Below are 15,641 nucleotides of genomic sequence, written 5' to 3' on the forward strand. Positions count from 1 at the left end.
TTTGAAATTTGGCCAAAAATGAAAAAGTGGGAAGGGTAAAGCCTTCCCACTTTTGTCAAAATCTACCAAAAACGACATCTCTTGAAATTCTCCAAAAATCACACGGAATAATCGAAATTGAACGCTGATTTCGATTTAGTGATTGGTTTTCTCGTTAAACCAGCCGTTTTAAAAATTAACGAAACAGTGCTGTTAGCGCAACAACTTAATTTAGGGTTTTTAAGGATTAAATCAAAAACTATAAGACCAATAGGAAAATAAGCCTGATTTTCGTGATTTTCATTCAATTTTGATTCGAATTCATGTATTTTAAGCAAAATTTGAAATTTGGCGAGAAAAAGTGGGAAGGGTATAGCCTTCCCACTTTTGTCAAAATCTACCAAAAAAGACATCTATTGAAATTCTCCAAAAATCACACGGAATAATCGAAATTGAACGCTGATTTCGATTTAGTTATTAGTTTTCTCGTTAAACCAGCCGTTTCAAAAATTAACGAAACAGTGCTGTTAGCGCAACAACTTAATTTAGGGTTTTTAAGGATTAAATCAAAAACTATAAGACCAATAGGAAAATAAACCTGATTTTCGTGATTTTCATTCAATTTTGATTCGAATTCATGTATTTTAAGCAAAATTTGAAATTTGGCCAAAAAGGAAAAAGTGGGAAGGGTATAGCCTTCCCACTTTTGTCAAAATCTACCAAAAACGACATCTCTTGAAATTCTCCAAAAATCAAACGGAATAATCGAAATTGAACGCTGATTTCGATTTAGTTATTGGTTTTCTCGTTAAACCAGCCGTTTCAAAAATTAACGAAACAGTGCTGTTAGCGCAACAACTTAATTTAGGGTTTTTAAGGATTAAATCAAAAACTATAAGACCAATAGGAAAATAAGCCTGATTTTCGTGATTTTCATTCAATTTTGATTCGAATTCATGTATTTTAAGCAAAATTTGAAATTTGGCCAAAAATGAAAAAGTGGGAAGGGTATAGCCTTCCCACTTTTGTCAAAATCTACCAAAAACGACATCTCTTGAAATTCTCCAAAAATCACACGGAATAATCGAAATTGAACGCTGATTTCGATTTAGTTATTGGTTTTCTCGTTAAACCAGCCGTTTCAAAAATAAACGAAACAGTGCTGTTAGCGCAACAACTTAATTTAGGGTTTTTAAGGATTAAATCAAAAACTATAAGACCAATAGGAAAATAACCCTGATTTTCGTGATTTTCATTCAATTTTGATTCGAATTCATGTATTTTAAGCAAAATTTGAAATTTGGCCAAAAATGAAAAAGTGGGAAGGGTATAGCCTTCCCACTTTTGTCAAAATCTACCAAAAACGACATCTCTTGAAATTCTCCAAAAATCACACGGAATAATCGAAATTGAACGCTGATTTCGATTTAGTTATTGGTTTTCTCGTTAAACCAGCCGTTTCAAAAATTAACGAAACAGTGCTGTTAGCGCAACAACTTAATTTAGGGTTTTTAAGGATTAAATCAAAAACTATAAGACCAATAGGAAAATAAACCTGATTTTCGTGATTTTCATTCAATTTTGATTCGAATTCATGTATTTTAAGCAAAATTTGAAATTTGGCCAAAAATGAAAAAGTGGGAAGGGTAAAGCCTTCCCACTTTTGTCAAAATCTACCAAAAACGACATCTCTTGAAATTCTCCAAAAATCACACGGAATAATCGAAATTGAACGCTGATTTCGATTAAGTTATTAGTTTTCTCGTTAAACCAGCCGTTTCAAAAATTAACGAAACAGTGCTGTTAGCGCAACAACTTAATTTAGGGTTTTTAAGGATTAAATCAAAAACTATAAGACCAATAGGAAAATAAGCCTGATTTTCGTGATTTTCATTCAATTTTGATTCGAATTCATGTATTTTAAGCAAAATTTGAAATTTGGCCAAAAATGAAAAAGTGGGAAGGGTAAAGCCTTCCCACTTTTGTCAAAATCTACCAAAAACGACATCTCTTGAAATTCTCCAAAAATCATACGGAATAATCGAAATTGAACGCTGATTTCGATTTAGTTATTGGTTTTCTCGTTAAACCAGCCGTTTCAAAAATTAACGAAACAGTGCTTTTAGCGCAACAACTTAATTTAGGGTTTTTAAGGATTAAATCAAAAACTATAAGACCAATAGGAAAATAAGCCTGATTTTCGTGATTTTCATTCAATTTTGATTCGAATTCATGTATTTTAAGCAAAATTTGAAATTTGGCCAAAAATGAAAAAGTGGGAAGGGTATAGCCTTCCCACTTTTGTCAAAATCTACCAAAAACGACAGCTCTTGAAATTCTCCAAAAATCACTCGGAATAATCGAAATTGAACGCTGATTTCGATTTACTGATTGGTTTTCTCGTTAAACCAGCCGTTTTAAAAATTAACGAAACAGTGCTGTTAGCGCAACAACTTAATTTAGGGTTTTTAAGGATTAAATCAAAAACTATAAGACCAATAGGAAAATAAACCTGATTTTCGTGATTTTCATTCAATTTTGATTCGAATTCATGTATTTTAAGCAAAATTTGAAATTTAAAGGCCAAAAGGGAAAAGTGGGAAGGGTATAGCCTTCCCACTTTTGTCAAAATCTACCAAAAACGACATCTCTTGAAATTCTCCAAAAATCACACGGAATAATCGAAATTGAACGCTGATTTCGATTTAGTTATTGGTTTTCTCGTTAAACCAGCCGTTTCAAAAATTAACGAAACAGTGCTGTTAGCGCAACAACTTAATTTAGGGTTTTTAAGGATTAAATCAAAAACTATAAGACCAATAGGAAAATAAACCTGATTTTCGTGATTTTCATTCAATTTTGATTCGAATTCATGTATTTTAAGCAAAATTTGAAATTTGGCCAAAAATGAAAAAGTGGGAAGGGTATAGCCTTCCCACTTTTGTCAAAATCTACCAAAAACGACATCTCTTGAAATTCTCCAAAAATCACACGGAATAATCGAAATTGAACGCTGATTTCGATTTAGTTATTGGTTTTCTCGTTAAACCAGCCGTTAAAAAAATTAACAAAACAGTGCTGTTAGCGCAACAATTTAATTTAGGGTTTTTAAGGATTAAATCAAAAACTAAAAGACCGATAGGAAAATAAACCTAATTTTCGTGATTTTCATTCAATTTTGATTCGAATTCATGTATTTTAAGCAAAATTTGAAATTTGGCCAAAAAGGAAAGAGTGGGAAGGGTATAGCCTTCCCACTTTTGTCAAAATCTACCAAAAACGACATCTCTTGAAATTCTCCAAAAATCACACGGAATAATCGAAATTGAACGCTGATTTCGATTTAGTTATTGGTTTTCTCGTTAAACCAGCCGCTTCAAAAATTAACGAAACAGTGCTGTTAGCGCAACAACTTAATTTAGGGGTTTTAAGGATTAAATCAAAAACTATAAGACCAATAGGAAAATAAACCTGATTTTCGTGATTTTCATTCAATTTTGATTCGAATTCATGTATTTTAAGAAAAATTTGAAATTTGGCCAAAAATGAAAAAGTGGGAAGGGTATAGCCTTCCTACTTTTGTCAAAATCTACCAAAAACGACATCTCTTGAAATTCTCCAAAAATCACACGGAATAATCGAAATTGAACGCTGATTTCGATTTAGTTATTGGTTTTCTCGTTAAACCAGCCGTTTAAAAAAATTAACGAAACAGTGCTGTTAGCGCAACAACTTAATTAAGGGTTTTTAAGGATTAAATCCAAAACTATAAGACCAATAGGAAAATAAACCTGATTTTCGTGATTTTCATTCAATTTTGATTCGAATTCATGTATTTTAAGCAAAATTTGAAATTTGGCCAAAAATGAAAAAGTGGGAAGGGTATAGCCTTCCCACTTTTGTCAAAATCTACCAAAAACGACATCTCTTGAAATTCTCCAAAAATCACACGGAATAATCGAAATTGAACGCTGATTTCGATTTACTGATTGGTTTTCTCGTTAAACCAGCCGTTTCAAAAATTAACGAAACAGTGCTGTTAGCGCAACAACTTAATTTAGGGTTTTTAAGGATTAAATCAAAAACTATAAGACCAATAGGAAAATAAACCTGATTTTCGTGATTTTCATTCAATTTTGATTCGAATTCATGTATTTTAAGCAAAATTTGAAATTTGGCCAAAAATGAAAAAGTGGGAAGGGTTTAGCCTTCCCACTTTTGTCAAAATCTACCAAAAACGACATCTCTTGAAATTCTCCAAAAATCACACGGAATAATCGAAATTGAACGCTGATTTCGATTTAGTTATTGGTTTTCTCGTTAAGCCAGCCGTTAAAAAAATTAACAAAACAGTGCTGTTAGCGCAACAACTTAATTTAGGGTTTTTAAGGATTAAATCAAAAACTATAAGACCAACAGGAAAATAAACCTGATTTTCGTGATTTTCATTCAATTTTGATTCGAATTCATGTATTTTAAGAAAAATTTGAAATTTGGCCAAAAAGGAAAAAGTGGGAAGGGTATAGCCTTCCCACTTTTGTCAAAATCTACCAAAAACGACATCTCTTGAAATTCTCCAAAAATCACACGGAATAATCGAAATTGAACGCTGATTTCGATTTAGTTATTGGTTTTCTCGTTAAACCAGCCGTTTAAAAAAATTAACGAAACAGTGCTGTTAGCGCAACAACTTAATTAAGGGTTTTTAAGGATTAAATCAAAAACTATAAGACCAATAGGAAAATAAACCTGATTTTCGTGATTTTCATTCAATTTTGATTCGAATTCATGTATTTTAAGCAAAATTTGAAATTTGGCCAAAAATGAAAAAGTGGGAAGGGTATAGCCTTCCCACTTTTGTCAAAATCTACCAAAAACGACATCTCTTGAAATTCTCCAAAAATCACACGGAATAATCGAAATTGAACGCTGATTTCGATTTACTGATTGGTTTTCTCGTTAAACCAGCCGTTTCAAAAATTAACGAAACAGTGCTGTTAGCGCAACAACTTAATTTAGGGTTTTTAAGGATTAAATCAAAAACTATAAGACCAATAGGAAAATAAACCTGATTTTCGTGATTTTCATTCAATTTTGATTCGAATTCATGTATTTTAAGCAAAATTTGAAATTTGGCCAAAAATGAAAAAGTGGGAAGGGTTTAGCCTTCCCACTTTTGTCAAAATCTACCAAAAACGACATCTCTTGAAATTCTCCAAAAATCACACGGAATAATGGAAATTGAACGCTGATTTCGATTTAGTTATTGGTTTTCTCGTTAAACCAGCCGTTTCAAAAATTAACGAAACAGTGCTGTTAGCGCAACAACTTAATTTTGTTGGAAGTGGACATTCAGCCATCTAGCGGTCAACAGACAACTCCATCCATATATGAAAGGAGGAGGCTGTTTAGCCTCACCCGAGGTTTCTCATGGACACGTCTCGCGGTCTCGAGGCAACCACGTTGATGGTGATCAACCCTCGTTCATATTCACTGCAATAATTAGGTAAATGTCACGAAGTTTATCACTTATCTATTACTTGTATGTAACGCACACGTACACCAATACAGACCTCTATGAGAGGAATCAGAAACTCCAAGTAATATTGTCGTATTCATTCTAACAGGTTATGGGCCCAGCACCAGCCTTACAGAAAAGACTATTACTATGGAAGGAAATTTAACTCTTGACGCCATCAGGCACATAAAACGATTTGATGGGACACTATTCCAAAACTGGAAACATTCCATGGAAATTATGTTTGAATTCAAAGACATCAAAGAGATTGTCGAGGTAAGCCCAACTACCACTAAGTCAAAAGACAAATTTTGTTAGTCGCAGACTTAACCATTCCTCTTATCATCCCACAGGGAGAACTATGTCCTGAACCAGCCTACCAAGAAGTTGAAAATGAAAGAATGTGCACTAACGAGGATGAAATTTATACATGGCGGAAGAGAGACTGTTATGCCAGACTGTTAATATTCAACAGCACTGATGATGTACGACAAAAAGCTCTGTTCAACTGCAGAACATCCCATGAGATGTGGGGCAGACTGAACACCCAATACTTGCAGAGGGCTGCAGATAACAAACACCTGTTACACAGAGAATTCTTGAATCTCAGGTAGAATATCTTCAGTTAAGCTATAACGACTTTATGATTTCAACCTGTTCTTCTATTAATTTACAGTTATGTCGATGGTGACGACATCATGAACCATGTAACGGCTCTAGAATCTATGGCAGCACAACTCAATGACCTTGGCGTCAGTGTTACCGATCATGACATCATAACAAAAATTGTTTGTAGTCTACCAACGCGTTTCGACAACCTTGTATCCTCATGGGATGGAATGCAGGATCAAGAGAAAACACTAGATGCCCTTCGAGCACGCCTGGTTTCAGAAGAAAGGAAATTTACTCTTCGAAAAGCACAAGCCAGCGGATCGAGCACAGAAACTGGAACTGCATCACCCAATACCGCATTTTTTGGTCAAGGGACGAGCCATCACGGACGCCCACGACCAGATATCAAATACGGAAGAGGTGGAGGGAGCTTCAGAGGAAATCGTATGGCCACCATAGACAAAATCGTGAACACTCTGAAAACCAATTTCAAAATGACACACGGGCCAGCAGAACACTTCGTCGGCCTCGTTATTCAACGTGACCGAGCCAACAAACAGATTGTTCTATCGGCACCACAGTACGTAGAGAAGATACTTGCCAAGTTCCAAATGAACACATGCCATCCAATCTCAACTCCGACCGAAAAAGGAACACCAAGGCAGTCTGCACTACCACCTATCCCCGACGATTCCGAAACAAAAGCTTCATTCCCCTACCGAGAAGCAGTGGGGAGCATTATGTATGCGGCGATTACCATTCGTCCTGACATTTCATTCATCGCTGGACAACTCGCCCAACATTGTGAAAACCCGAGCCCCGCCCATTGGAAAGGAGCAAAGCGTGTACTACGGTACCTTGCCGGGACCCGGGATCACGGGATATGCTTCGGCGGTAATAGAACGAACCCTACCAGACTCAATGGATACTCTGACGCAGACTACGCTGGCGATCCAAACAGCAGGAGATCAACATCTGGATTCTTATTCACGTTAAATGGAGGACCGATCACCTGGTCAAGTCGACGCCAACCAATCGTAGCGCTGTCTACGATGGAAGCAGAGTATATCGCTGCAAGCGACGCATGCAGGGAAGCAACGTGGATAAGACTGATCTTAAGTGAACTAGGCGCTCACCAAAACAACCCCACAACGATATGGTGCGACAATGAGAGCGCGATATCACTTGCGAAAAATCCAGAGTCGCACAAACGGTCGAAACATATCGATGTACGATACCATCATATCCGCGAGCAAATCAAGAAAGGAGTCGTCAACCTCTCATACGTGAATACGAAGAACCAACTTGCTGACATACTTACAAAAGGGCTAGATCTGCAGAGTCAGGAGAAGCTGATGAAGGAGATTGGAATCGTGAAACCTTAGCGCGCTGACTGAAACAGCGGCCATTCATTTTTGTGAAATTATTTCAATTGTACTGTGTAGACGTTGCACACATTCGTGATGACATTTTTTTTTCCTTCCACATGCTATGTTAAAATTCAGAATGATTATCTCGGTTTAAGTTCGCTACGGACGGCTGATTGAGGAGAAGTGTTGGAAGTGGACATTCAGCCATCTAGCGGTCAACAGACAACTCCATCCATATATGAAAGGAGGAGGCTGTTTAGCCTCACCCGAGGTTTCTCATGGACACGTCTCGCGGTCTCGAGGCAACCACGTTGATGGTGATCAACCCTCGTTCATATTCACTGCAATAATTAGGTAAATGTCACGAAGTTTATCACTTATCTATTACTTGTATGTAACGCACACGTACACCAATACAGACCTCTATGAGAGGAATCAGAAACTCCAAGTAATATTGTCGTATTCATTCTAACAAATTTAGGGTTTTTAAGGATTAAATCAAAAACTATAAGACCAATAGGAAAATAAACCTAATTTTCGTGATTTTCATTCAATTTTGATTCGAATTCATGTATTTTAAGCAAAATTTGAAATTTGGCCAAAAATGAAAAAGTGGGAAGGGTAAAGCCTTCCCACTTTTGTCAAAATCTACCAAAAACGACATCTCTTGAAATTCTCCAAAAATCACACGGAATAATCGAAATTGAACGCTGATTTCGATTTAGTTATTGGTTTTCTCGTTAAACCAGCCGTTTCAAAAATTAACGAAACAGTGCTGTTAGCGCAACAACTTAATTTAGGGTTTTTAAGGATTAAATCAAAAACTATAAGACCAATAGCAAAATAAGCCTGATTTTCGTGATTTTCATTCAATTTTGATTCGAATTCATGTATTTTAAGCAAAATTTGAAATTTGGCCAAAAATGAAAAAGTGGGAAGGGTAAAGCCTTCCCACTTTTGTCAAAATCTACCAAAAACGACATCTCTTGAAATTCTCCAAAAATCACACGGAATAATCGAAATTGAACGCTGATTTCGATTTAGTTATTGGTTTTCTCGTTAAACCAGCCGTTTCAAAAATTAACGAAACAGTGCTGTTAGCGCAACAACTTAATTTAGGGTTTTTAAGGATTAAATCAAAAACTATAAGACCAATAGCAAAATAAGCCTGATTTTCGTGATTTTCATTCAATTTTGATTCGAATTCATGTATTTTAAGCAAAATTTGAAATTTGGCCAAAAATGAAAAAGTGGGAAGGGTAAAGCCTTCCCACTTTTGTCAAAATCTACCAAAAACGACATCTCTTGAAATTCTCCAAAAATCACACGGAATAATCGAAATTGAACGCTGATTTCGATTTAGTTATTGGTTTTCTCGTTAAACCAGCCGTTTCAAAAATTAACGAAACAGTGCTGTTAGCGCAACAACTTAATTTAGGGTTTTTAAGGATTAAATCAAAAACTATAAGACCAATAGGAAAATAAACCTGATTTTCGTGATTTTCATTCAATTTTGATTCGAATTCATGTATTTTAAGCAAAATTTGAAATTTGGCCAAAAAGGAAAAAGTGGGAAGGGTATAGCCTTCCCACTTTTGTCAAAATCTACCAAAAACGACATCTCTTGAAATTCTCCAAAAATCACACGGAATAATCGAAATTGAACGCTGATTTCGATTTAGTTATTGGTTTTCTCGTTAAAGCAGCCGCTTCAAAAATTAACGAAACAGTGCTGTTAGCGCAACAACTTAATTTAGGGTTTTTAAGGATTAAATCAAAAACTATGAGACCAATAGGAAAATAAACCTGATTTTCGTGATTTTCATTCAATTTTGATTCGAATTCATGTATTTTAAGCAAAATTTGAAATTTGGCCATAAATGAAAAAGTGGGAAGGGTATAGCCTTCCCACTTTTGTCAAAATCTACCAAAAACGACATCTCTTGAAATTCTCCAAAAATCACACGGAATAATCGAAATTGAACGCTGATTTCGATTTAGTAATTGGTTTTCTCGTTAAACCAGCCGTTTCAAAAATTAACGAAACAGTGCTGTTAGCGCAACAACTTAATTTAGGGTTTTTAAGGATTAAATCAAAAACTAAAAGACCAATAGGAGAATAAACCTAATTTTCGTGATTTTCATTCAATTTTGATTCGAATTCATGTATTTTAAGCAAAATTTGAAATTTGGCAAAAAAGGAAAAAGTGGGAAGGGTATAGCCTTCCCACTTTTGTCAAAATCTACCAAAAACGACATCTCTTGAAATTCTCCAAAAATCACACGGAATAATCGAAATTGAACGCTGATTTCGATTTAGTTATTGGTTTTCTCGTTAAACCAGCCGTTTCAAAAATTAACGAAACAGTGCTGTTAGCGCAACAACTTAATTTAGGGTTTTTAAGGATTAAATCAAAAACTATAAGACCAATAGGAAAATAAACCTAATTTTCGTGATTTTCATTCAATTTTGATTCGAATTCATGTTTTTTAAGCAAAATTTGAAATTTGGCCAAAAATGAAAAAGTGGGAAGGGTATAGCCTTCCCACTTTTGTCAAAATCGGCCAAAAATGACATCTCTTGAAATTCTAAAAAAATCCGACGGTATAATCGAAATTGAACGCTGATTTCGATTTAGTCATTGGTTTTCTCTTTAGACTAGCCGTTAACAAAATTAACGAAAACAGTTCTGTTAGCGCACCAACTTCATTTATGGTTTTTAAAATGTAAATGAAAAACTATAAGACCAATAGAAAAATAAACCTGATTTCCGTGATTTTCATTCATTTCTGAAACTAAATCATGTATTTTAAGCCAAATTCGAAATTTGGCCAAAAATGAAAAAGTGGGAAGGGTAGCCCTTTCCACTTTTGTCAAAATCGTCCAAAAATGACATCTCTTGAAATTCTCCAAAAATCAGACGGCATAATCGAAATTGAACGCCGATTTCGATTTAGTCATTGGTTTTCTCTTTAGACTAGCCGTTTAAAAAATTAACGAAAACAGTTATGTTAGTGCACCAACTTCATTTATGGTTTTTAACATGTAAATGAAAAACTATAAGACCAATAGAAAAATAAACCTGATTTCCGTGATTTTCATTCAATTCTAAATCTAAATCCTGTATTTTAAGCCAAATTTGAAATTTGGCCAAAAATGAAAAAGTGGGAAGGGTATAGCCTTTCCACTTTTGTCAAAATCGGCCAAAAATGACATCTCTTGAAATTCTCCAAAAATCAGACGGTATAATGGAAATTGAACGCTGATTTCAATTTAGTCATTGGTTTTCTCTTTAGACTAGCCGTTTAAAAAATTAACAAAAACAGTTCTGTTAGCGCACCAACTTCATTTATGGTTTTTAACATGTAAATGGAAAACTATAAGACCAATAGAAAAATAAACCTGATTTCCGTGATTTTCATTCAATTCTGAATCTAAATCATGTATTTTAAGCCAAATTTGAAATTTGGCCAAAAATGAAAAAGTGGGAAGGGTATAGCCTTTCCACTTTTGTCAAAATCGGCCAAAAATGACATCTCTTGAAATTCTCCAAAAATCAGACGACATAATCGAAATTGAACGCTGATTTCAATTTAGTCATTGGTTTTCTCTTTAGACTAGCCGTTTAAAAAATTAACGAAATTAGTTATGTTAGCGCACCAACTTCATTTATGGTTTTTAACATGTAAATGAAAAACTATAAGACCAATAGAAAAATAAACCTGATTTCCGTGATTTTTATTCAATTCTGAATCTAAATCATGTATTTAAAGCCAAATTTGAAATTTGGTAAAAAATGAAAAAGTGGGAAAGGTAGCCTTTCCACTTTTGCCAAAATCGGCCAAAATCGGCAAACTGCCAAAATCGGCATGGACTCCAAGGTCAGTAACTCAGGTCCTTGCCTACAAGTCAAGATTTTAATTAAACAATTATCTTACAAAAAAAGCGATTTTAAACGTGGCCCTTAACAGTATCGACGCCAAATCATTTTTCGCACTCACGCGCACTACGACGTACGCGGTCTCACACGTATTATTCGACTACCGCCTATTTCGATGAAACAAATCTCAAAGTGCTTTATGTATTAGGATTAATCAGTATATATTTATTCACTTTTATCATCCATGAGAATATTTTAAAGATTTTTACAAAGTAAATATAATTATATTAAGAAGCGAGCTTAAAAAAAAAGAAATGTTTCCTTGAGGAAGGAAATAAAACATGTAAGAAATAAATAAACAAACATGTATTAAGTATAGGATATAAGAAATTCAAACTAATTCCAAGCACTGAAATGATAAACTGAAAGAAAGGATATGGCCTTAGTGTTATAAAATATTAGAAATAGGGGATTAAAATGCTTGTAATGAAAGAAAGTCATGCGTGTGGAATGAAATAAATTTCGTAATACACTGAAACTGTGATTTCAACGTGTTTGTCAAGCGGAAATGCATGAGGAGGACAAAAAGTCTGTAAACAATATGGGCTGGGAAGGAATGAAAAATCAATCAAGGCTCACACGTGTGCCTTTAGTTATAATCGTAAAATGGATGGGAAACGTTGTGTGGTACAGAACTGTAGGAATACCAGCACCCAAAAAAAATATACACGTTTCGCTTTATAATTTCTTATCTCACTCTTTGCGTAATGAATGGATAAGAGCAATACAAAAAAGTGTAGGATTTAAACAAGATTTTTGTGACGGGGACGAGTTAGCAGAAAAGAACTGTGTTTGCGGTGATCATTTTACTGTCGAAAACTATCGGATGCATAGAAAGTCTTCCGTACGTCTTAAATGCGACGCGATATCTAATAAATGGCCAACGGAAAGAACCTGTCAGTTTTTTCCACCTTTTTTTCTTTTTACCGATAAGGAGACCAAAAAATGTAATGTTATTCTCTTTTATTAAACAATAATATTTAAGCGTTACAATATCTGATGGAAAATATGAACAAAAGGCAATATTAAAACTCATGACATACAATAATAAAATGACATACGTACCTTTCAAGATATCGTGAAATTATTGCCTGATATCAAAACGAAGAAAACGGAATGATTTTTTTTTACAGAAAAACTGCAGCTATCATCACAATCCTGCACTGCGGCTTTTCTCGCTGGATACACTATACGCGTTCTGGTGGAGCAGGAATTTTGCGTTAACTGTATCGCTAGATTCCAGAGGACAAGAAGTTTTGACTCACTGATGCTGTTGATTTATCACCTAGGTAATCTATCAATAACAAAATTGTAATAATGTCTAACTCCTACTACCTACTGTAACTGTTTGTTCTAGACCGTGGTGAACATTTGTACCCAACAGATGAGTATGTTTCCCGGCTCTAGACAGTGTACCTTTTTGTAAAAGAAATTCTTTCACAGATTTCAAAGTCGACTTTCTTGCTGAAGGGACTGTTTGGATTCCTTCCTTCCCACATTGAGACATACAGCACTTTTGTATGTTAAGTGGCAATACCTGGTGAAAACAACAAAGATTTAATTATGATCATATTAAAAAAATTTCTCAAACCAATATTGGCGAACAAGAAGAAGCTACATTCCATTTTCAACCAAACAAGAAATAGCTTTCATCCAGCTAATAAGGAACGTAGAGCCAGGACCCTCATACTATTTATGACTCCATGTTTCACCTTTCTTTCAGTTTGTGTTATTCTTCTTTTAAAAAGCGTATGGCTTTCCGTTGAGGTACATATGCACAACTATAATAGAAAAACGTGCTTATAAGTTAAATATTTCATGTGACCATGACAGAAAAATAACCAAAACCAAGTGTTACTTACCTGAATGAATTGTTAAACTCAGGACTGATTTCTTAAATTTTTTCAATTACAATTTTTTAAAAAACCTGGTTATAACAATCCGTCAAAACAAGCCGAAACACACGGCGTGTCGTTGCCCTCTTGCAGCCTTCAGCCCTTCACTCTACGCTCAGATAGTTTTCATTTTAGCAGACGCCAATTGGGTCTTCGACGAGATAGCATTGTCGAGCGCCAGTAGGCGCAGTCGTAACCCTTTCCTCTCATTGGCTGTTGCCAGGTTACGGATCACCGCCATAGGAGGTATTTCAGTTTACACGCGTTAAGCATTAAGTAGGCCTTGGCATCACACGGCCTGTGGAAAAACCAGTCCGTTGCCAGGCGACGCACAAAGCCCCGCCTTGAAAACAACTTCGCGGCCTGATTTTTCCCTATCTTAATGACCGACGCGCCATCTCTCTGAAAAAAAATCTCCCAAAACTTCGAGTCGCTCTTAGATTGCTCCGTGTTCCTTTATCGTTGAGCCGATAATTGACACGACCCCTTCGTTAATCTCCGCGTTATCTCCTCTACAACATGACGTCAAGTTTTGCGCCACAGCATCTAAAATAAGAAAACGTATAAAAGATACGTACGAGACCCTGAAATCGACTCGAATGGGCCGACTAAACTGCTCCGCACTCCTTTGCCATTCAACCGATAAAAACGGGAACTCGACCGGGAGCTGCTGCGTTATTTCCTCTACAAAAGGAGACCAATCTCAGCGGCACAGCATCTAAAATAAAAAAACGAACGAAAGATTAGTGTAGACACCCCTGAAATCGCCGCGCCATCAGCGCCATCTCTGGGGTAAAGTCTCAGAAAAAGTGTCGGTCGATCCACCGGTCGTTGTAGAAGGGTAGGGGTGCCTGTATCAGGGGGTTGGGAAATGCGAGTTTTGATAGAATCCCTATCGGGAAACTTACGGAAGTTAACTGAAATATTTCCCCGAATACAAGCTGAACTTTCACAAACCACTTTTCAAAGGCTTTTAAATATATGTGGTAACCACAATGTGGTTTCCAATCTGTTACAGGTCAGACCCATTCTCTGCTTAGGGTACAGTCAAAACTGTTCTTTCCTAATAATAATATTTGTACTCACTCTTCTCAGCAATAAAACTTCACAATATAAGTTTACTTCATGTTTCATTACATTTTACAAATGGTGTTTTTGGTTAGCAAACCTAGGCACAAGCAAATACTAACTAGCCTGTGCTCCTCCAGTTTGAGAAAGATGTTTTATCACATCTACCCAATCAAAACCTCTGATTTTTTCTCCTTTTCCATCCATTCTATCCCACTGCCGCCTTTTTTGAGCTTTTGTAAGTCCTGAACGGCGATCTTTATTGTCTTTGGAAGTGGGCTCAACCTGTGAATAAAATTGTGGGTGTAATTTATGAAAAGCTCATACAGTACATCAATCTAATAGTTTACCTTATCATCAATCTCCAAGTTAGCAACATGGCTTGTACATGTATCCAAGTTTAATGGCTGATCAACTAATAATTCCTCCAAATTCTCCTTAACCCATTCAATGAGTGTGTAGGTCATAGCTGAACCAATATTACCATCTGCTTCTTTCAGTAGTTTCAATATGATATTTCCTTTGACATTGGGTTGCCTAATGTGTAGAAAATATACCATTGAGCTCTGCAGTTGCTCAATTATTTGACATATTGTAAATTTAAAAGTCTTACATATGTTTGTTGTAAAAAGCATCCAGGCTGATGACTGGTAAACTTTCTGGATAAGATTCAGGCCAGCTAATTTCTAACACAAAAGAATGAGGATCACCTTCAGTACCATACTGCAAAAAAAACCGTAAAAAAAAAAAAAAAAACAGAAATCATTAATAACAATAACAATACTAAATTTGTATGTTTTCAGGTATGAAATGATGTTTTTCTATCGTGGTTATACACTAGTGTCTATGGCAGTATGTAGAGCAACATTATTTTGCATGTTTTCTTGTTTTTGCACCTGGCTACCTATATTCAAATTTTTCCACATGTTATAAGAAAATGTTACCTTATACTGGAAAGTTTTTATGTTCATTTCCTTAAAATTTGCATCCCCTTCATAAATTGACCGCAGAACTTCTAGTTCCTCTTCTTGGTTTTCAGAATTCATTGTCACAAAGTTAAAAAATCATCAACATCAACGTTTATTTATCTTGCGAAATACCACTAAGTAGTAGACGTACACTGAGTATTGGAAGTAATGTGGTAACGTAACCAACTGGAGAACGGACTAACATACCAAGAACTTTATTTTCCTTTCTCTTGTCTGTTTAAACTTGCAAGGCCTTTTGGCATTTTTGTTAAAACAAACTGGTAGTTAGT

At 35.4% G+C, this 15,641-nt stretch overlaps 1 protein-coding gene and 1 long non-coding RNA gene across 4 annotated transcripts; both read right to left on the reverse strand.

The window, feature by feature from the left end:
• Nucleotides 1-11,704: 11,704 nt before the first annotated feature.
• On the reverse strand, nucleotides 11,705-13,643 carry LOC116930141. Of its 3 annotated transcripts, none has more exons than XR_004398267.2 (4): nucleotides 13,283-13,642; nucleotides 12,837-13,201; nucleotides 12,486-12,714; nucleotides 11,705-12,289 (listed from the first exon to the last, which is right to left on the reverse strand). It is a non-coding gene; the product is annotated as an uncharacterized LOC116930141 (long non-coding RNA). The 3 variants fall into 3 exon arrangements; XR_004398270.2 differs by lacking the exon at nucleotides 11,705-12,289 and adding an exon at nucleotides 12,369-12,416 and having other exon boundaries at nucleotides 13,283-13,643; XR_004398266.2 differs by lacking the exon at nucleotides 11,705-12,289 and having other exon boundaries at nucleotides 12,369-12,714; nucleotides 13,283-13,637.
• A 770-nt stretch (nucleotides 13,644-14,413) lies between these two features.
• Nucleotides 14,414-15,584, reverse strand: LOC116930138 (RWD domain-containing protein 4). The gene is made up of 4 exons (XM_032937519.2): nucleotides 15,328-15,584; nucleotides 14,997-15,106; nucleotides 14,734-14,920; nucleotides 14,414-14,668 (listed from the first exon to the last, which is right to left on the reverse strand). Exons 1-4 carry the CDS (start codon nucleotides 15,427-15,429, stop codon nucleotides 14,501-14,503), a joined length of 567 nt encoding a protein of 188 aa, XP_032793410.1. The 5' UTR covers nucleotides 15,430-15,584; the 3' UTR covers nucleotides 14,414-14,500.
• Nucleotides 15,585-15,641: the final 57 nt, after the last annotated feature.

Source organism: Daphnia magna, linkage group LG1 (genome assembly GCF_020631705.1).
Source record: "Daphnia magna isolate NIES linkage group LG1, ASM2063170v1.1, whole genome shotgun sequence".
NCBI classification, from domain to species: Eukaryota; Metazoa; Arthropoda; class Branchiopoda; order Diplostraca; family Daphniidae; genus Daphnia; species Daphnia magna.

Coding starts and splice junctions, on each gene's coding strand:
- LOC116930138 (XM_032937519.2), bottom strand. CDS start 15,429: ATGAATTCTGAAAACCAAGAAGAGGAACTAGAAGTTCTGCGGTCAATT. Junction 15,107..15,327: donor TAAAAACTTTCCAGTATAAG/GTAACATTTTCT, acceptor TTTTTTTTGCAG/TATGGTACTGAAGGTGATCC. Junction 14,669..14,733: donor ACTTGGAGATTGATGATAAG/GTAAACTATTAG, acceptor TTTTATTCACAG/GTTGAGCCCACTTCCAAAGA.